Consider the following 20,607-nt stretch of genomic DNA (forward strand, 5'->3'; position numbering starts at 1 on the left):
ATTGAAGGGTTGACTTTGATAAGCCCCCCTGTCTTCACAGCACTGTCTTACCCCAATACTGTGGCTGAATCCAGTGCTCGGAGCAGGACTGGCAGCACTGAGGTAACTGCTGACTGCAGACTCTTGACCAGCTGTTCCATAAAGGTCCGCCATCGGGCCCGGGCTGCTGGTTCCCAAAAATCCAGCAGTGCGAGATGGGGTAGAACCTAAAGGTGCCGTAACATCGCCATAGTTAGATTGCAAATGATATTGTTTAATCACTCAAATGGAGTTTTATGGAGAATTAACTACAGATTACTATTTCCACTATTTCCCCTAATCATCCAAATACCTCAAGGGGAATTCAAACTTTCACTTTGTGGTATGTTTTATAATGTATAATGAAATCCACTTCCATACCCTATTTCTAATGAAGTTAGAATATTGTGTAAACGTCTGCTGTGATTTGCAAATGCTTTTCGACCTATCGTTACAGGTACGACGTGTAATACTTAGCGACAGATTGGTGAACCAAAAGTAGTTAACAAAAGTCCTTTCATTTTTAAAGTCCATGATAAACGTCAACAATATGCAAAAACACATGTTGTATCACATTAACATGCATTATATTGAATATAATCGTAAGTCTAGTAATCCGCAAATATTTTACACAGGAGGCTGACATGTTCCCCGCTATATTTCTGCTACAAGTACCCAAAGGGGAAGAAATACACAAACGTAGACTAATTGATGTCTGCAACACATTCCAAAAAGGCTGGGATAAGGGCAACAAAAAAACTCAAAAATTTGAGGAATCCTAAAAAACACCAGTTTGTAACATTCCCCGCGTGAACAGGGTAACTTGAAACAGTTGAGTGTCATGACTGGGTAAGAAAAAAGCTTCCCTGAAAGGCTCAGTTGTTCACAAGCAAGAATGGGGAAAGGGTAACCCCTTTGAGAAAAATTGCATGAGCAAATCGTCCAACAGATTAAAAACAGTGTTTCCTCATATTTAATTGTAAAAAAATGGATCAATTTGACCATTTATTGTCAAAGGAGTCAGAGAAATCTCTGCATGTAAGCGTTAAGGTCTAAAGCCAACAGAGAATCCGGAGAAATCGCTGCACCTAAGTGGTAAAGCCAAAAACCAACATAGAATCTGAAGAAATCTCAGCATGGAAGTAAGCGGTAAGGCCAAAAGCCAACATGGGGGTATTAACGTCCGTGACATGCTGAAAGGAATATACAGGTTCGGGAGCGTTTGGGAGGTTTAAACATCGACTGCCATTCAAGCAACCTAGCATTCCACAACATGTTTTTTTTTTTTCTTTTTTTAAAATGTATGTATTTATTTATTTTTATATCTTTTAGTAAAAGAGCGCTGGATTGGCCTGCCCACAGTCCACACCCGTCTCCGATTCGAAATGTGTGTACTGCTGAGGAATTTAGGTTGCACATTAACCCATTCACTGCCCAGTTAAAATAGATTTTTTATTTTTTTTTTTATACTTACAGTATAGTACTGTAGCTGCCAATGGTAGCGAATGATGTAACTCATTCATTGCCAGCCAAGTAAAAACAAACAAGGCCTGAACAATTGTGTCCTCATTTGCAAAACAATGTTTGAGTCCTGTTCAAAGAAAAGGTGATGCAAAAATGGAGAACATGCCTTGGTCTCAGCTTTTTTGGAATGTGTTGAGGGCATTAAATGCAGCATGGGTGAATATTGTATTTGCAAAAAAAATGTGTACTCAATTGGATATACGATAGGTTGAAAAAAAATGCAAATCATCCATCCATTCATTTTCCATAGCTGCTTATCCTCTTCTGGGTCACTGGCTTGCTGGTGCCTATCCCAGCAGTATTTGGGCAGTAGGCGAGGAGCACCCCTTGCTGTTGTTCAATCGCAGAGATTTCAAACCTTTGTACAGTTTGTACATTCATTCTGAATCTATGTTATTGAAGGAACATTATGACTTTTTTTTTTCAAATTTCTGCAACAAGGTTTCATATTTCTTTAGTCAAATGCATCATTTGGGAACAATTGATGGAAGTGTTGTTTCCCCAAATTTTTGTTCATCTTAATAGTTGTTTAATTCTATAGAATGATAAGGTCTCACTGTTTCAGATTTCCAATTCTTAATTGATTCAATGTTCTTTTAATCTCCTGTAAAACGGTAAATATGAAGGAAGAGTTTATTGGTCACAATATCGGGAAATTAGGACAAAGCACGAAACCGTGTTAATACAAACTGTAATCTTTAATATGATTTTATTTCCTAATTTTGGGCCCATAATGTACTTTAAATCTTGTGAAATTGAAATACGTCAAAAAATATAAGTCTGCACTTCATATCTTGAGTTAAAATCCATTATGCTGGTGTGGGCACAATAAAAACTGACCCTAACCAGATACTTCTGGACAGTGTTCAAATAAATAAATAAATAAATAAACCCTCACCGCACATGAGCATAGTGCAAATGCAACAAAATACAATAAAAGGATCATGGTCAAAATGAGAGAATCTTACCTCTGACAACAGCTGCTGCTGCTGCTGCCGCCATTGGTCCATATGCGGTGAGGGGAATGGCTAAAGACAGAAAAGGTCCATGTAAAAAACAACAAAAAACATAAAAAGACAAAAATGTGCCGTGCAAAAGTTAAAAGTGTGTGTCAACTAAATGGGGTGTGTACCAGACTAACTGTGTGCTGCTTGTAAAGTCCACAGGAGGGAATGACTGACCTGTGAGTTCAGGGGGGTGGGGTGAAGTCAGAAGGGGAGTCCTCTCTAAGTGGAACTCTATAACAGAAACATCACAGTGATTTTGAGTCCTAGATGCCACCTTTGACGGCCAAGCAAAGGTCAACACAAACACATGGGCTGGAACACACCCCAGTGGTGAGGGTGGGAAGTGTGGAGAAGCCAAACTACAGCGAACAACATTTGAGGAAGGGGAAAGCATATTACTTGATAGAAAATGGTTTATAACACATGATATAAAGTTTGGATGTTTTAAAATATGCATGAAACAACAAATAGGACCCACTAAATGCAGTTATACTCAGAGGTTTAGTGTGTAGGGGACTCGTCTGAGGATAAGGCACTTTAGAATAGTGCGATTATTAAACAAAAAGCAAACAAAGAAAAAAAAGAAAATGATGAGAAGGTCTGCATTTTAAAAAGGTACCAGGGTATTTAAACTCATAAGCACAATTATACATGTAATACAATTCAGTCACACGGGCTGATGACGTAATGGTAAGAAAGACTGGAGAATAGAATGGATCCTCCTTTGCTTGGAGGGATGTTCCAGACCCACCACAATAGGTGAAAATCCGTAGTTTGAAAATAAGTAAATAAATAAATAGTTTTGCCCTTCTGGCTAGCAGTAAACATTTTAACTAATAGTTTTTAAGCACACTTTGGAACACATACACGCGATACCATTGAACATGCAAAAAAATAAAATAAAATGCGATGCATAAATATTTTTCCAAAAAAGAAACAAAGATGTGAGGTCTATGCCGGTTGGGTAATGTGACGACAGTGCATTCCGGAAAAATATATTCATTGTAGTTATGTATTTAACTGCATTATTAGCATTCAATTGGTAAAAAAAAAAATGACAAAAAAATACTGTAAGAAGCCATTAAAAAAACAATTGCCTAAAAGAGTCATATAGCAGGGTTGTGAAGGATGAACACTGGGAATACTGCACAGACGCAATCACATGCAAGCAAAGCAGACGTGACTCCACTCCCTGATATTTACAAGCAGCAATTTACACTCTCAATGTAACTTATTTCTGTAAAAGCTTTTTAATTTTTTAAATCCTCGTACCTCCAAAATTTTCACTTTTCAGGTGAGGGGGGGGACAGAAAACAAAACCCACATGCCTGACCAAAACTACAAATTGATTAAAAAAAAGATTTTTACAAAGAGATTTACAAATTATAAGAGAATTTGGCCCAATGTCACAATGTAAAACTGTATATTTTACACACTACAGTTTAAATATGGCCGCGATTAAAAATAGAGAACAGTTAACACAGGTTCAACTGGTTTCCTATCTAAATAATGTACGGCAACTATGGTCAACTGATCATCTTCCAGGCAGGATTAGCATGCTTAAATACAACGCTGCCATTGAAAAAGAATCAAAACAATGAAATTGATTGTTCATTTTCATTAGAGTCAATCAAGAAAATCTGACCAAACCCTTCGACGGATTTCATAGGATCTATCTTGCTTGTTGCTTGTCGTTGCTTGTCAGTTAGCCTTCATGGCGAGAACCTGAATGTCATTGTGTGCTGAATTAAACCATTTTTACTTCATTCTTGCAACACAATCAAATCAACATAATCATGTATCATGATGCGAATATGTGTTATGTTTACCAGGGAACTGGTAAGTATATCCGGGAGTGATGCCGGCGTAGCTTCGACTAGTATAGGTGGTTGTCTGGAAGCTTGGATAACCTGTGGAGAAAAAATAGGGGTGGAAATTAGATGTGATAATGTTCACAAGATCAGACGTATACAAAACAATGGTTGTTATAAAATAAATATATTTTTTTTAAAAATAGATCTGGAGTTGGAGATCAAAAGTACAGCTTCTGAACTGTGCAGCAGATGTAACCGCTTGGCCACTATGCTGGTTTAACCGAACCATATCATCCCAAACTGCACTTCAAGCATGGTTAAGAAAGTGAGTAAAAAGTTGCTCTGTATCACAGATTTTGGGGAGGTCCAAAACACTTTTTTGCTTTTCGTAATTGGAAACTATTCAAATAGAAACAAAATGTTGGCTCGCCTTGTACAATACGATATGACCTGCAAGTGTTGTTGTGGTATTGTACACCTGTTTTGTTTTGTTTTTTAAACACAAGACTATGCAAGACAATGGTTTTTTAAACATAGTCATACAGCTAAGGTTTTCTATACATATAGAATAAGGAGTAAATCATCAATGAAGGAAGTAATTTTCTTAGAAAACTGATTTGGAAACAAACGAGTGAACAAGCTGCAGTTACCTGACTGAACAGTAGGTGGTAGCAAAAGTGTGTCTAATTCAAAACGGAACAAACCAGAACACTAAATACAGTGAGTGACTGGTCTTTAAAATATTTTGACAAGACTTTATGTTCTAGGAATAGTGAAGAGCAGAAATGTATCATTTGGAAAGTTTCAGACATCCATGTATGTTTTTGAAAAAAGTTAGGGTAAATGTGTGGCACTCAAGGGGCTTTGTAAGCGTCAATCAAATGTCAGATGGGGCAAATTGATGACTATTCGTTTGAGGCCGGGCACATATTGATAATGTGCTATTTGACATTAAATATTTAGTGATTGAAATAACATAACTGTTATTACAGTAACTGTAGTAAATAATGGGGATTAAAAGATTTCCAAAGTAAAAAAGCACCCAGGAACACTAAAAGTAGTCCAGACTCTTCCTATACATTAGTTTGTCCTGGCACCTATGCCACCTCATTGGGTGATGGGTGGGTTTTCAACAAGATGATCTTGGGTACACGGGGGTGAAGCAGAAATGCAGTTTAAATCCATTTGATTGGTCAGCTTTCCATTTTTTTATGTGTCATGTGACCTTCAAAGCAGCAGAGGCCACAAGTGCAGGAATAGAGTTTCAGAGGCGCAGATAAGAGAAGAGCTACTAGTTCCATCTTACAGTGGCCCTGAAGTTCAAATCACACAAACAAAAAACTAAGCAAACAAAAAAGGTATTCGCAAAAAAAAAACATGCACCTTACAAGTTAGAAGGACACAAAAAAAGAACATGATAAAAAAGAGCACATGAGAAAAAAGAAACAATAAAAAAAGTGCATTAAGGGAAAATGGTCTTTCACTTATATAGCGCTTTTCTACCTTAGGTACTCAAAGCGCTTTACACTAACCACTCATTTACCTACTGATGAAGCAGCATCAGGAGAAACTGGGGGTTCAGTGTCTTGCTCAAGGATACCTGGACATGGTCTTGATGGTCCGGGGATTGAACCCTCGGCCTTTCGGCTGGGAGACGACCACTGTACCACTAAGCCATGCCGCCCCAAAAAGAAGCACTCAATAAAAAAGCTTGCAAAAAAGAAGCACACAAAAAAGATGTACGAAAAATGGAGCACGCAGAAAATAAGCAGACGAAAAGGAGGTTGCAAAAAAGGAGCACACAAAAAGAAGCATGCAAAAAAGCACACAAAAACGAAGCACAAAATAAAAACGAAGCACTCAATAAAAACAAGCAGGCAAAAAAAAGAAGTAGGCAAATAAAGGAGCACGCAAAAAAAAAAGAAGCACAAAAGAAAAAAGGAGCACACTAACTTTCTCCAATTGAAATAGTGTGGTGTGAGCGGCGTGAATTCACTGCTGATTGGATGACGGGGCAACTTGATAGGATGTAAGCAACGTTCGTCTTTGAGCAGTACGTTTTTTTCTTCTTAAAAATGAGCGATCCACTCATTCAAACGTTGCCATTATGAGAATCACGGCCCTGTTGGATTGCCTCCCAGGAACCAGTCAAAACGCAAAATTCAGCACTATATTAAGGCATCTAATTACTGTAAATGGGGATAACTACGTCGTCAAGTGGGAATGTGGGTTAAGCATCTGCCTTTGAACACAAATGAAATGGGTTCAAGACCCGCTCAAAGCATTCTTTTTAATGTTTAGATTTCTTCCATCATTTACAATTTCTTGCAGACAATCAATAGTTGAGAAGCAGCCACTTTTTTCATGTATTTATTGATTAATAGAACAATTAGGACACAGACGGAAGTCTGCACACTACTGCTCTAACGCCTAACTGTTATTGATGAACAGAACACATATTTTAATTATTTGCTCTTTTTTGTCTTGTGTGCTTCTCTCTTGTAAGATGTTTCTGTTTTTGTATGCGATTACCTTTTTTTGTTTGCTTAAGTTTTTGTTTGTGTGATTTGCACTTCAGGGCCACCGTACCTTCCTGTTCCGATCAATATGAACCTACCCAGCATACCAATCCCCAGCATGAAGGCATCCATTCCGTAGGGCATTACCCGAGAGCGCCCCCTGGCCGAGCCTGTGGGGGACATCACTTCCTTGGGTTGAGCTTTCTTGCACTCCACCTGTTTGTTTCCATGTTAAACAGATTCAGACAACTTGCCGGCGCAAAATTACAAGTCCGAACCTCTCACCATTTTGTTGTTAATCTCATGGAAATGGATCTCGCAGACTTTTTCCACCACATCCTCATTCTCGAACGTCACAAAGCCGAACCCTGATGAGGACGAAGCGAGTGCATGAGGGGAAAGTTTCACACAATGTTAGGGCTCAGACAGAATGCCTTTATGCACATTGCTACAGCTAATAGTCCAGCGTAATCAGTTGTAATAGCTGCTTAACCTCCTTCAATCGCGCGCGCATGCAGACAGTCTCGCGCACAGAGACTCTTCCACTCCTCCCCCCCTTCCTGGCCAGAAGGCCAGGGCAAAGCTGGTAGGTAGGCTGTCATAATCGATCAGTCCCAGGGTGGGGAGGAGGTGCTTAAGGAGGCTTTATCCTGATCCTGATTAACGGACTGGCTAATTAGACTAGCCCCGTTTGTCTCCTCGAGCTCAGCCCACAGGAAGGAGCTCTGCGGGAAGGAGGGGGATCAATAGACATCCAGGAAGGACTGGAGGAAAAGTAGTAACTTGAGGAAGCGGTTGAGAAGAAAGGTAGGAGTCGCGGGGAGTGGACAGAGTGAGGAGGTCAGCCCGTCTCACCTCTGTGTCTGTTGGTGGTCTTGTCGAACATGAGCATGGCATCGTCGACCTGGAGGGGACAAACAAGACAGTTTGACACTATGCTCTCTCTCCCCTGCCACACGGCATATTGCCTGACCTCAGCCCTTCTCAAGTTCTGCGGGGAGGCTCTGCAACAGATGGACAGGCGCAAAGAGAAAGAGGAGGAGGAGCAGGAGGAGGGAGGCGAGTGGAGGCAAGCGGCAGGTTATGAAAGAAGAAGCAAAGACAGGAAAATATGAAGGGCTGCTAAGGAGCAAGGCCCTGCTGGGTGTGTGCCCAAGGCACATAATGGGTGGCATGCAAAGCTGCAAGTCACTGCTAAAGCGCCTGCTCACAATCCTCTCAGAGAGCACATAATCTGCCCCCTTTCTACCCTCCAAAGTTTGACAATCCCATGGCAACTGTGCGAAAAGTGCTCATGAAAGGGCCCAGGCCGACATCAAATATGCTTCCTCAATGCAATGGTGGGAGAGCGCCAGTGAGACAAAGGGGGACACAAAGGGAGAAACATGGTTATGTAAAAGGTGAATCTTGCAGACAGGTGGAGCCTCGATGAGAGAAGAGAGGGAGGGGCTGAAAGTGAGAGAAATAGCGACAGGTGGACATATGGTGAAAGAGAGAACAGAGGGCTGTAAGAGAATCGGAGGAAAAAAAGATTGGGTCGAAGAGGAGAGGGAGGGGAAAGAGAAGACTAAAAGAGAGGGGGAACAAAGAGGCCTGGAGGTTTTGTTTGTTGGCACACTCAACTATAATTCCTTCTCCTCTTCTCCTTTTGACCTCTCCAGGTGTGTATTCTATTCACACCTATACATAGAATTTCTGATGTCAAAGTCGACCTGCTCTTTTACCTGATATTTCCATTCACTCTAATCATAAAGGGAAAGTCAACTTATAGATTTTCTTTACGGTAATAGAGTCTGATTTGATATTGCATTTATGGAACATGAAACGAACAGCAAAATACATCCATTTTAATCCGTCTCGGGAGGTGGCCAGTTTGCCATTTACCGTAGATTGAAAATGACATCACAGCGGGACAATGCACAGGCCAAGCCCAATCACGGATCAGCTTGTGAACATCACATGAACAAGCACAGAAAACAGGTGAGTCGCGATTGCCTTTACGTGAGCGCCGAGCGGCCGCGATGTCCTTTTCAGTTGACAGCGAGTGGCAGAATGGCCGCACCTAAGACACCTTACTCTGAATGTTGTGTTTGGACTAGTGGGGGCACATATTGGTGCAAAGAAAATTTGGGGGTTGACTTCCCCTTTAAGTCTTCCCATGAAGAAACATTTGGTAAATGCATCAGTGTGCTCTTGATCTATTATAAGTGTACTAGATGCTGCAGTGGATTTGATCCATACTGACGCCGACTGTATGCGTCTGCCAACACAGAGCCATAGAGAGAGTGTAGGGTGTGTGTGTGCGTGTGCGGGCGTGCGTGTAGGTGTGTGTGTGTGTGTGTGTGTAGAGCCCCAAGGGCAGTTTGCCTCCATAAAGGTCAGAGGTGAGAGAGGAGTGTCAGTATGAAAGTGGACCTCAAATCATGGCTTCCCTCCACCCCAATGTTGAACTAACACATACAGCATGCTCTTCTTGTTTTATCGGCTCGAACAAGTTTGTCGGTCCAAGAGGCCAAACGATGGGTGCCTCACATCTGTGTCAAGACATCCACGACACACTTTGTCAAGGAGTTGTGATTGCACAGTAAACAAAAGAGAAGGGAGAAACTTCACAGTAACAAGCAGGAAGAGAATCAGGGAACATCTTGTTTAAAAGGCGCAAAGTGTTAACTTGCACATCATTGCTCAATATTTCAAACTGTGAGCACTTTAATGGTGTGCCGCTGGACAATATTCCCTCTTATCCTTTTTTTCCACCTCTCATCTTCCCTGTTATCCCCTGCCCATCCCTCTCCGCTCTCCTTTGTCCTCGCCATGACGGGACACAAAAGGTCCAGTGAGGCAGTCTAATCAGGAACTTCCATGGATGGCTGGAGCCCACATTTCACCGGCCATCCCTCGATATCTCTCTCGGCAAAATTCATCTCGCAGCTATGATTGAGATGGGAGCTCGGGGAACCAGGAGGCCATACCTTTGGCACGGAAAAATAATGTGACACCCTGTTGGAGATACGATGGATGGAAGACAGTTTTCACAGGGTTTGACTTTGAAAAAGTTTGAAAGATTCGCGTCCACCTGTTACTCGGTGGAACGTTTGCTCAAATTCATGTCGAATGCTCCTGCATGCCGGGAACCTTGCCGACCTAATGAACAAAATATTTGCCTGTCTTTGTACAGAGGCCTTTGTAAATCTCCCCCACACCCCATCTTTGCCCCACTTCCCTCTCTTATGCCTCTCCCAATCAAGCCCCCTCGTCACTGCCTTTGTGGGCCCATCATCTATTCGCCGCACTGTGCTTCTGAAAAAACACCACTTTGTAAGAACATATGTGGAAAACGCAGCAACATTTTGAACGACTAGCCTGGGCTCAAACTTTTAAGGGATACGTTAAGAGCCTTTGGCAAATGAGTCAACTTTTTCAAAATCATTTCTCAACTCAAGCTGACCCCCACCAAACACACCACCGCATGCAAACACCCCCGAACACCACCTCCCCGTCCCTCCTCCTTCAGAACAAAACCCCTTACCCACAGAATTACTTGGGGACAATGGCCAAGCCAGGTCACCACGGTAACGGGTCAGGAGGGGGTTGTGGGTAGGAGCAGCTGTTACATCAGATTAATTCAGATTCTGATAATCCCTCCTCCTTCCTAACCATCACCATACACTCGCCACAAAACTTTTTCACCCGCCACCTCCTCCTCTCTGCACTCTTCCAGTATCCCCCAACTTCGCCTGCTGCTCGGGCTCTGAGGAGCCTCTCAGCCTCTTAAGTTGGCCCCGGCTACCCTCTCCAGCGCTTTTTTTCCCCCCTGTCCCCACGTTCTCGCCTTCCACTTCACAGTAACTCCTTCGCTTCCAAGCAAACGCCTGTTTTTCTGGTGAATTAACTGGTGAATGACTGGTCATTAAAAAGACGATTTGCAAGAGTATTATTTTGCACGCTTTAGCATATCGATTAGGGCTGCTAAAATACTCCAACAATCACTTACCTTTCCAAACTGGTCAAAGTATTGCTTGACATCTTCTATAGTGGTGTTGACCGAAAGGCCTCCCACAAAGATCTTCTTGGTGCGAGTCACTAACTGTTAAGCAATTAAAAAAAAAAAAAAAGTCACTAAAATCACATTGGCCTAACTTTTGCTCTAATATTACAAATAGTATTCACACGAGAATTACTGCACTAGTATTTTATATTTTATTTTGGTCTTAATATGTATATATCTTTAAACAAATAAACACATATTTTGGGTATAAGTAAATGAGACTTAAAAGAGTGGAAGGGGAGCTGATTAAATTTAGAAGCCACCATGTGTCTAGCAAACACAAAGGCCTGCTCGGGTACAGCCTGCACTTAACACCTGTAAGTATTTCGGGCTTTTCTAACAGGATTGGTGACACGGCAGCGGAACAAGCAGCATGTCACCAAATAATCTATTTGCTTTTTGTCACATTGATATAAAAAAACAAACAAAAAAAAGAAGAAAAAAAGATTCCATAGAGATTGCTGTGACTTTTTCAAACATCTGACACAAGGTTGGTTGCATGGATACATTTCTGTTGGTATTCAGTAGGAAAGGAGATCAGCGAGATTTACAGCTATGACACCAGACAGCATGTTCTCACGTCTGAGCTTCATTACAAGCTCCTGATAGTGTAAAGTCACCCGGTCTGCAAAAGAAGTAGCGCTCCCACTATGCACCATTATTTAAGCTTTTCTTTGCATTTGAAAGTGATTGAATTTCCTAATCAGATGCAGGTGTCATAAATAGAAACAAATACAACTGTTAATTCAGCTATTTTATATATGTTGCATAATAAAGACAATCCTCCAATGGTGACACAAAATGGCTATGACGAGGCATACTTTTAGGGGCTATTAGTAAGAATAGACCACTAAGGTTGTGATTCGTGAGACTTGATTAATGAACAATCACGCATTAAATTTGGGCTATAATCCAGAATAGTGCATGACAGTTCCATTAAATTTAGATTACATATAACTCACCTTAGGCTGAGCCCTCCGGGGGAATGCGACTTTAGGATCAATCTATAGAAGATAATACAGAAACAGAGAGGTCTGTTAAGTGATGTGGCATGTTATTTGGGGCTGTCGGGTACATAAACATGCACCAGCTCTGGTCAAGTTTGACTCAAACATGATCATTTCAAGGTATCATATAAATCACCTAATCAGTTTATAGGTAATAACTGTTTTCTTAATCAGTGGCCAGAAAAAAATGTCACGCATGACTCGAATTTCTCTCTTTTCAGCCTTCTTATAAAAAGATAACCTCTGGTGATGAAAATTGATCAGATTGAATCGATACCATTATTGATTCCGCTTATAATACTAAAACATGTAGTGCATGAATATACAGTACTTAAGTGCAAACAGTATGCTGGTAAAACAACTGGGTGGGCTATATAGGATGAATACACCATTTACAGTTGTTTTGAAAATATCTTAATCTAAATTACATACAGAGAAGAATGTTTTTTTTCCATCGTTTTGTCTTGTTTCAGTTTTCCAGCGGCAAGTCCAAAGTCACTTGCAACAGTGAGAGACACGTAGCAATCAATGATCTCAAAAGTAGTCACACTATTTGAGGCCTGTCTGGACTAGACAATGAAATCAAAAGCGAATGATGCCATCTAACCTTGGCAAGAAAACCATAAAGCATTTTTCACAATTTATTTTCCAGTGCTGTTGGCTTTTTGTTGTTGTTGAAGAGCAATATGTGATAACAACCAGTGTGTGCCTTTCTAAAATACAGAAATTTGAAATCCAAACAAATTTTGACTTTAACTGTGAGCAGTTTGAGCTGCCTCACTAAATAACTTGTGAGAAAGCCTTGAGAAAAAGTGACTCACAAAGCTGAAACATTTGAATATCGATATGCGAACCTAATTAGATTGTGCTTTTTATTCCTATGTGCGTGCACGTGCATGCGTGTGTCGCGGCGCTCAGGTGGAATGCCTGGGAATGTCCAGCGAACCCCCCACCTCTCTCGTCACCACCATGTGACATGTGAGCTCCTGGAATCTCACACGGGTACCACAATCACAAACCCACCTCACCTCTGTGAGGACAGCCTGAGAGGAATCGGGGGAAGTGTGTCAGAGTGAGAGTGAGAGGTGGCCAGGTTGAGGAAGACAGGATAGAGTAAGGGGAGCTGTCAATCACACCAAAGCGACAGTAGATCCATCACATTTTGTTTGTTTGTGTTAGTTTGTTTTTGCCTCCTTCGGTTTGTGACGAAAACAACGCATCATATCGAGCTCGTCTACGGGGCCGTGCCCGCTTTACTGAGAGCATCTGTGTTCACTGCCTTTCTCGGCTGTGTGGCTGCTGAGTCCACGTACCTTATTTATTTATTTACCAATGTTAGAGAGAGCATCACACCATGCCATGAGAATGTCAATCTAGAAAAGTTGCATTTGAGTCTAAACTGATCTAACAGAGGTAGAGATCAACTAGACTACTCCACACTGTACCGCCGTTACACTAACAGATGGTGAGGCGGAACAGCGCTAAGATTAGTTTGCGACCATGAGAGGGTAAAGTTAAACTACAGTACGGTAGAGAGCTAGAGCCTCTATGTATGGTAAATCACATGCGTTTACCAGAACGAAGACGGCAGCGTGTTTCTACTTGAATACGGCTCGAAATTGCCACGGGTTTTTGTTTCTCTTCTAAAGAGTGAGAAGACTAAAGGCTAAGACTGGAGGATCAGATGCAGACTCTACTGTTTAGTTTCTATAGTAGCTAGACTACTCTGATAGTCACCTCCGGTCACCAGCCCTCCTGATGGCCAACACTCCTGTGCACATTCAAAACAAACAGACACACACAAACAAACAAAATCAAACAGGGCAGCACACAGCACGTGAGTGGGAAGGGGATAGTGGACATTCAACAATGACTGTATTAATGAAAGTGATTTGTGTGGTGGACAGACATGTTGAGAGATGGATGCAAAAAAAAAACAAACAAATGTAATAAGCACATTTTCATCTCATAGAATGCTGGCATGCATCTTGAAGCCCGGAGCATGCAGAGACGTGACCTTACTGCAGGCTGAGTGAGGTGAAGCTGGCCGTAATTGCAAGAGAGAATTAGGGAATCAGAACAATCCCATTTGGCATCTAAATTGGATACAAAAAGTCTAAACACCCTGATTTGAACGGCCAGATTTTGTGATGTACAAAAGAACATAGAATAAGACAAAACATATGAAAACCTTTCCCACCCGTAATGTGAGCTATAACCTGTTCAAGTCAACCGAAAAAAATAGCAAAAAATAAAACTTACAAAGATGTTACAGAAGCATGTAGCTGCTGAGCTGAATGTATAGATAGTTTCACATGTATTTACAAATGCAGGATACCTACTTGCAAATACATTCTAATGTACTTATACATGCTACAAATACATTGTAGCATACTTTTTTATCAACATGCTATAAAGATAGCATTTTATCCCATAAAGCTATTGCCTATGTGCTGTGGGAACAAATGCTGTACTTTGAGTGTACAGCCTACAAGTATATTTGAACATACAAGCGAGTACATTCGTAATTTCCATCTTTATTGTACCATATTTCCAAAAACGTACGTGCAAGTGCACTAGAATGAGTTGCAAGTCAAAAATATGTTTACTCCACATTGGTAGCGCCTCGCTTCAAGAAGAAGAAAACAACTGAGCTAACACACACACTTGTAACTGGGATGAAACCGTGTTTAAAATGAGTAAATCACGTCCAAAATTGAGTTAAGAGTCAACACGTAATTACCACCATTAAAGTGCAACAAACCCCAACTTAAGTTAAGATGTTAGTAGGCGTGTACAAACATAAAGGTTTATGCTAACACTGGTATGGTGAACTGTACAATCTCGGAATTGTATGCTTTCGAAAATGACATAGATCAGAATTTAAACTTCTGTTGATGTAGGGCTTGAGGCTTTCCAGACAAATTGTCAGTAATATTTGTTGAACAGGCTCAACATAGTACATAAAAAAGTAAACATCACATGAACAAACAAAAAAAGTAAAAAGTGACTCATTGGACTTTGCGGTGCCGTTTAGAGAAAAGCAGACTATAACATCAGAATTTATTTAGGCCTAATGAGAGGGACTTTAAATCATGGCAGGTGTAAGTTTGAATGTGAGTGGTTAATTCTCAAAATAAGCTACAAAGTCAACCCCAGTTCTGAGCAAGCGTAGACACTTGTGCAACCATATTATCTCTGTTTTTGGTTACATCTCTTTAGTTTTCTTCATTTGAGTTGTTTTTTTTTTCACATTATGGGTTGCAAACGTTTTTAAATCATTGATCTTGGTCTCATGTTTTAGACCATAAAAACCTGGATTTAAACAATGGGAGGTAGTTTTTTTTGTATTGACTGTACACATCCCAGCTACGGTATGCAACAAGTGACCTCCCATACGAACACATTCAATGCAGCATGCCGACTGGGCGGCTCTCGAGGACCAGAACAAGCCTGTTGATTCCAATCCTATTAGTTAGGAGAGCTAACACTAATCACAGAGAGGGGTTGCCTCCCCCGTTGCATTTATGCTGAGGTGCTGAAATAGTTAACCAGACTTCAAGCAGAGCAAACGTTGTTCAACAAATGTGCAGTTAGTATCAGACTAACCCAGTTTAGAGATGGCAGGAAGCTGAGGGCCAACTCAAAGGCTAGTGGTTACATTACACTTGCCACTACAGTATATGCGCCTCAACACTGAGAGTAGCAATAAATTGAGTATTTGCTCGGCAGCCTCACTGCTGTGCAAAGGTCCACTCATTCCAGCAGCGCCTGAGCGATTCATTCGCTCACAGCATGGCACATTCTTTTTGTTGCTACTAGAGAACCTTTTCTCTCTCCTTACTAACAGGATAACCTGTCAGTGTGAGGGAGGGTGTAGAGGTAGTATGAGTGGCCGCCAAGAGAGTTCTCCACCAGTAACTATCAAGGCCCTTCGCCTGCTCTACTTTTCTCTAAGTCAAACACCAATCCCAAAGGTTGGCCCGAGTCTCAACCACCGCCATCCACCTCTGTGACCAATGAGGATAACCAACATTAAAAAAAAAAGGGGAAAAAAAAGGGGTGGGGGATCATTAATGTGCTATGAAAAATGTGCTTATCATGAGGCGGGAGAACTTAATGACCTTCACTCTCCTTGACTGTGCCTGTTTATAAAGTCTTGTGGTAGCCAAGAAATAATTGTAAATGATGGGCATTGTTATCTGCCTCTTTTTCTTTTGTGACAGAGCCATTCTTCAACTGTGGGGAAGCGGGGGGGGGTCACTATAGAGACCAGCCCCATGGCGATTTAGTGGCGTCCAACCATGGTGGCACAAAGTGACACAGGCCTTGTCCCTGCAAGTGACACGATACTGCCAAAGGGGTAACCATTAAAAAAAAAAGTCACTTTCATTCATTTCATTTGAAAGTTATACTATTCTACACTTCTAAACTTTCTCGCACAGCTTCTCTAATTTCTTTATCATTGCCTCAATCATCCTGAGTTGCTGCATCATTCAGCACACAAAAGGGAAAGAAGGAGTACCCTCTCCTTATTTCAATACAGCGAATAACCCGCCGCCATCACCACTCCCACTGACCAGAGAGAGAGGTGGGAGCTGTTGTCCCTATGGCGACCAACGGAGTCACATTGTTCCCAAACTGGCCCACATTCATCACTGACACACACACACACACACACACACACACACACACACACACACCCACGCACACACACTCTCTCGTGCAAGATTAAAACATCCCGAGTTACAATTGTGCAGGTGGAATAACCTGCCACGACTTTATCACTTTGGAAGTGTTGGAGAGGAGTTTATTTGGTGCAGCCGTCACACCTTCATTCCCTTATGTTGCGTTTGCCCGTTCTGCAGTGAAACTTTTATTCGGGAGGTCATTTCCACCCCTCGGGAATGACAAGAAAAGGCCGACCGAGAAAAAAAGTTTGTTTTGCTCTCCGGAGAAGCAAATCCATGAATGGCAAAGGGCGAATTCACCCGGCTCAACTCGCCTTGTTTCTATGGAAATTGACACCGGGTGGCATTTTGCTGGATGTTTAGCAGAAAGCAAAGAGATTGTCCCAAGTGTCTCCGCTGTCACTTTCTCATGCAAAGCATCCAAGACGGAAGAACGGGGACAGTCAATCTCCATGAACAGTGAGAACATTGGCCCACAGGAAGCTTTAGTAAACATACAGTAATCAAATGCATAAGCTTTAAGGGAGGCGTATTAAAAAAAAAAAAAAAAAACATCCATTAATCAAACTGCGGGCGATGAGATTAGCCAGGCAAGTAAAGACAGAGAACTCACTGTTTTAGAGTCCAACTCATGCCTGGTTTGGGCCAGAACTTTATCCACGCCGGCCTGATCCACAAAGGTGACAAATCCAAAGCCTCTGTGGACATCGGGGGGTGGGGGGCATATTAATGACAGTGAAAACTATGTCGACGCGTAATGATATGTTATGAGCGGTGAGGAATCACGGAGGACAGATAAACTTTCAGGGCAGACGCCAAGCTCACCTCGAGCGCTTAGTAACCGGATCTCGCATCACCATACACTCCTTCACCTCGCCGTACTTGCAGAAGTACTCCTTCAGACCCTCTGGGACACAAAGCAGCAACAAGGGGACACATTAGTGGAGAACAGTGCCGCAGAGCAGGAGGAAATATGAGAACATTTGTCATTTTCTGTCAAACAAAAGTTAAGGGATTAAAAGGCATTATGTCAAAATTACCAGCAAGATTTCTGTTGGTTTTTTTTAATCACATGGCAACTAAATAAGGAATTATTTTATTTTCAACCCGTCTTTAAACCAACATAAAGAATCACACTTTTTAAATGCAATTTCTAAATGAATGCATTCATTCAAGTCCAAGGAAAAACTGAAAACAAACATCTTAAGCATTAGCAAGTGGAACTCTTAAGAAACGCAGATTTTCAAACAAGTTGGCACTTCTTTGCCTCAATCCATGCAGAGTATTGAAGTCAATTTTGAAGATGTACCTTGTGTTGTTTGCCAGCTGAGTCCACCTATAAACATTTTGCTGTGGAAAGAAAGAGAATATTTACATTTGCAGGCAGAGGGATTCGCTAAATTGAATATTTGTGCGCTAGTGCAGCACAAACAAACAAAGTTGTTGATGAAACTGGAGGTCGGCACAGGATCAGTAAAAGTATCATGAAGGCAGCCAGTGTGGAGGTGCGCGCTCCTCAGCCTCCGCAGAATGCAAGGCTTGTTCCGGAAAACACGAGCGAGGGGGGGGAGAAAAGTTTTCTTTTTGACTTACCAGGGGTCGTGAGGGGAGTCCGTGGTGGACAGGCTGTTCTGGCTTCCTTCCGTGTCCATTCCGTCCGTGTCCTGGTGGCGGGTGTGCGGGTGCTGCGCCGAGGCGTGCGGGGGAACAGGCGGGCAGTGAGTGAGAGGCTCAGGGCGGGTTTGGCCCGTGGTGTCAGAGGGGAGCGGGCCAGATGCTGCCTGGGACAGACTCCACCTCCTCGTCGTCCTCGTCCTAGTCCTCGACTCCGTCCACGCTGCTGACGCTCCCTCATCCCTCAGCCAAGGGACGCGGCGCCACCGCGGGGCAAAGACACCGTGAGCGAGGAAGCCGCTTCTGGTGTGGACTTGAAAAAATAAAAGCGTGTGGGTTCACTCTGCCCTACACGCATTGCGTTCACGTTACAGATAGAAATGGAACCGAGTTGGAATCAATGACCACTAGTATCATTGGTGAGCACACCTAAGGACAATTTAGAACGTCCGATACAAACACCTGCCATGCATGTTTACGGAGTGTTTGGGACGGGATTACAGATTTGCCAGAAATTGTTAGATTGCTGCTGTTGGCCTGTTGAACAGTTTTCTCTCTCGCTCTCACTTCCCTCTCGTTCTCTCTTTATTATTGTCCATTTTTCAAAGGTGAGCTATATCATGTATTTCGCGGTGTGTGCTGCAGATAAGGACACATACGTACATGAACATCTTAGTAAAGCTTCTATGACTCACTTAAAGGGACAATGTGTAAGATTTTTTTTACACATTGTCCTTTTAAGTAATGTACCTGAATGACATCACATTCTGTAAAAAAAACACATGAAGACTTTTTAAAGTAAAACCAAAAAAAAGCTTTCTTGCGAGTGTTGACAGTTCAGACTCACTTCTCAGCTATTTCTGAGAATCACTTGATAGTTCTTTTTTACTGCATCAAAAGCCTCATTTTTAATGGTACTTCTGTGAAGCAAGCATTTTAAGGTTTTAGTCAACCTCAAGTTTTATGTTTTAATACCCTATTGCTGCCAACTAGCTGATGCAGTGCTTTCTAGCAGGAGGCTCAAGTGCTATGCTCATTCACTGCTGGACTTTAAGTATTTAATTAGTGCCAAAGCCAGCTCCAACTAATCTTCTCAACACTGCTTCAACATGTGACCTGGTAACCAATGTTAAGAACAAATCAATAGCCAAAGTAATTCACACAGAGACAATGGCAGCTTTGAGTTGTGCTGGATGTAAGGCGCATGCAGTTCTTAAAAAAATAAAAAATAAACCTTTGGAGCACATTTGCTTATAGCGTGCTTAGTGAGAGTGTATGAACTGTATGTATTCTTCTTGAGCAGCCATAAAGTGTATAGCTAAGGATGTGCAGGGAGAGAATTTGTTTTATGGTCTTGCTTTAGTGCACAGTGTCCAGTCTGCTAACTTGCCTGCCCTTCACAGCAGATGAAGCTCTGGAAGTGGGACAAGGGCTATTTGAGCATGAATGAAGGGCTGGTTAAATTTCTGCATGCATGATCAATGGGATTGAATGGTAGTGTGGGGGTGGGGTCTGAGGGGTCCTAGGAAGATGTGGCGACAGAGGGCTAGTAAGCAGTAGCCTGTAAAGTCTCACTAATGGGAGATGGACTGTGTGGATTGCATATCATTACCAATGATTGCTTCTTTTGGAACACTGGGGCGAGAAAACACCTACATGCGTGCTGCATGTCAGCAATCTTGATGAACGCAGCTTTTGGGCTGGAGAATCCGTCACGGAAGTGCCTAAAATGTCAGGAATACACACACACTGCCCTTTGTCCACATTGATGAGGAGTTTCCTCTGTAAAGCAACAAAAGGGACTTAATTACAGGGCAATGACTCGTCTTGGAAAGATAGAGAAAACTCTGTTACCCATCCAAATACAGTATAATGCTGTTTTCCCAAGGGTGGGGTGGGGTAATTGGAGCTCCACACAAAAGGTGCTGATGGGTTGAACCTGTAAATGGTATTAGGTGATCGTGGCTGAGAATGTGAGTGTTTCGCATTGAAAGAAAAAAAAAAGATTCGTTAACTCACAAAGGCATTCTCTTGTTCCGTTTGCCCTCTTTTTATTCCACACTGCTTCTGACTTGTACACTCTTATGGGCAGATGAGCTCAAAGATGATGAAATATTGAGTGTGCAAACCGCGTCATCATCAGACCTGGCGAAAGTGAACAAGTCTACAAGGTATTTAATTTATAAGCAAAACAAAACAAGTTTGATATGTGGCCATGTTTGTGTATTATATGATCGTTTGAGGAAAAACAGGAATTAACAATGGGATTAACATTATGGAAAGAATATAACAGAAGAACTGCGTTTGAAAAAAAAATAGTCAAACCTAAGTAAACTCATATTAAATTCAGAATCACAAAATGAAG

At 41.9% G+C, this 20,607-nt stretch overlaps 1 protein-coding gene across 2 annotated transcripts in view; it reads right to left on the minus strand.

Annotated features, from left to right (window-relative positions):
• Positions 1-18,524, minus strand: part of msi1b (musashi RNA binding protein 1b) — a 19,431-nt gene extending 907 nt beyond the window's left edge. The window contains exons 1-13 of one of the 2 annotated variants that reach the window (XM_088404338.1): positions 18,222-18,524; positions 17,938-17,978; positions 17,454-17,535; positions 17,242-17,326; positions 11,893-11,934; positions 10,877-10,969; positions 7,738-7,786; positions 7,168-7,250; positions 6,981-7,098; positions 4,379-4,459; positions 2,724-2,780; positions 2,511-2,570; positions 52-206 (exon numbers count right to left, since the gene is read on the minus strand). In XM_088404338.1, coding sequence (XP_088260464.1) covers positions 52-206; positions 2,511-2,570; positions 2,724-2,780; positions 4,379-4,459; positions 6,981-7,098; positions 7,168-7,250; positions 7,738-7,786; positions 10,877-10,969; positions 11,893-11,934; positions 17,242-17,326; positions 17,454-17,535; positions 17,938-17,978; positions 18,222-18,280 — 1,005 coding nt within the window. In that variant the 5' untranslated portion in view covers positions 18,281-18,524. The remainder of the gene's footprint in view (positions 1-51; positions 207-2,510; positions 2,571-2,723; positions 2,781-4,378; positions 4,460-6,980; positions 7,099-7,167; positions 7,251-7,737; positions 7,787-10,876; positions 10,970-11,892; positions 11,935-17,241; positions 17,327-17,453; positions 17,536-17,937; positions 17,979-18,221) is intronic. The other variant, XM_088404254.1, reaches the window with a different exon arrangement.
• Positions 18,525-20,607: the final 2,083 nt, after the last annotated feature.

The sequence above is a fragment of the Hippichthys cyanospilos genome, chromosome 1 (assembly GCF_059441005.1).
Source record: "Hippichthys cyanospilos isolate Australia breed blue-spotted pipefish chromosome 1, RoL_Hcya_1.0, whole genome shotgun sequence".
Lineage (NCBI taxonomy): Eukaryota > Metazoa > Chordata > Actinopteri > Syngnathiformes > Syngnathidae > Hippichthys > Hippichthys cyanospilos.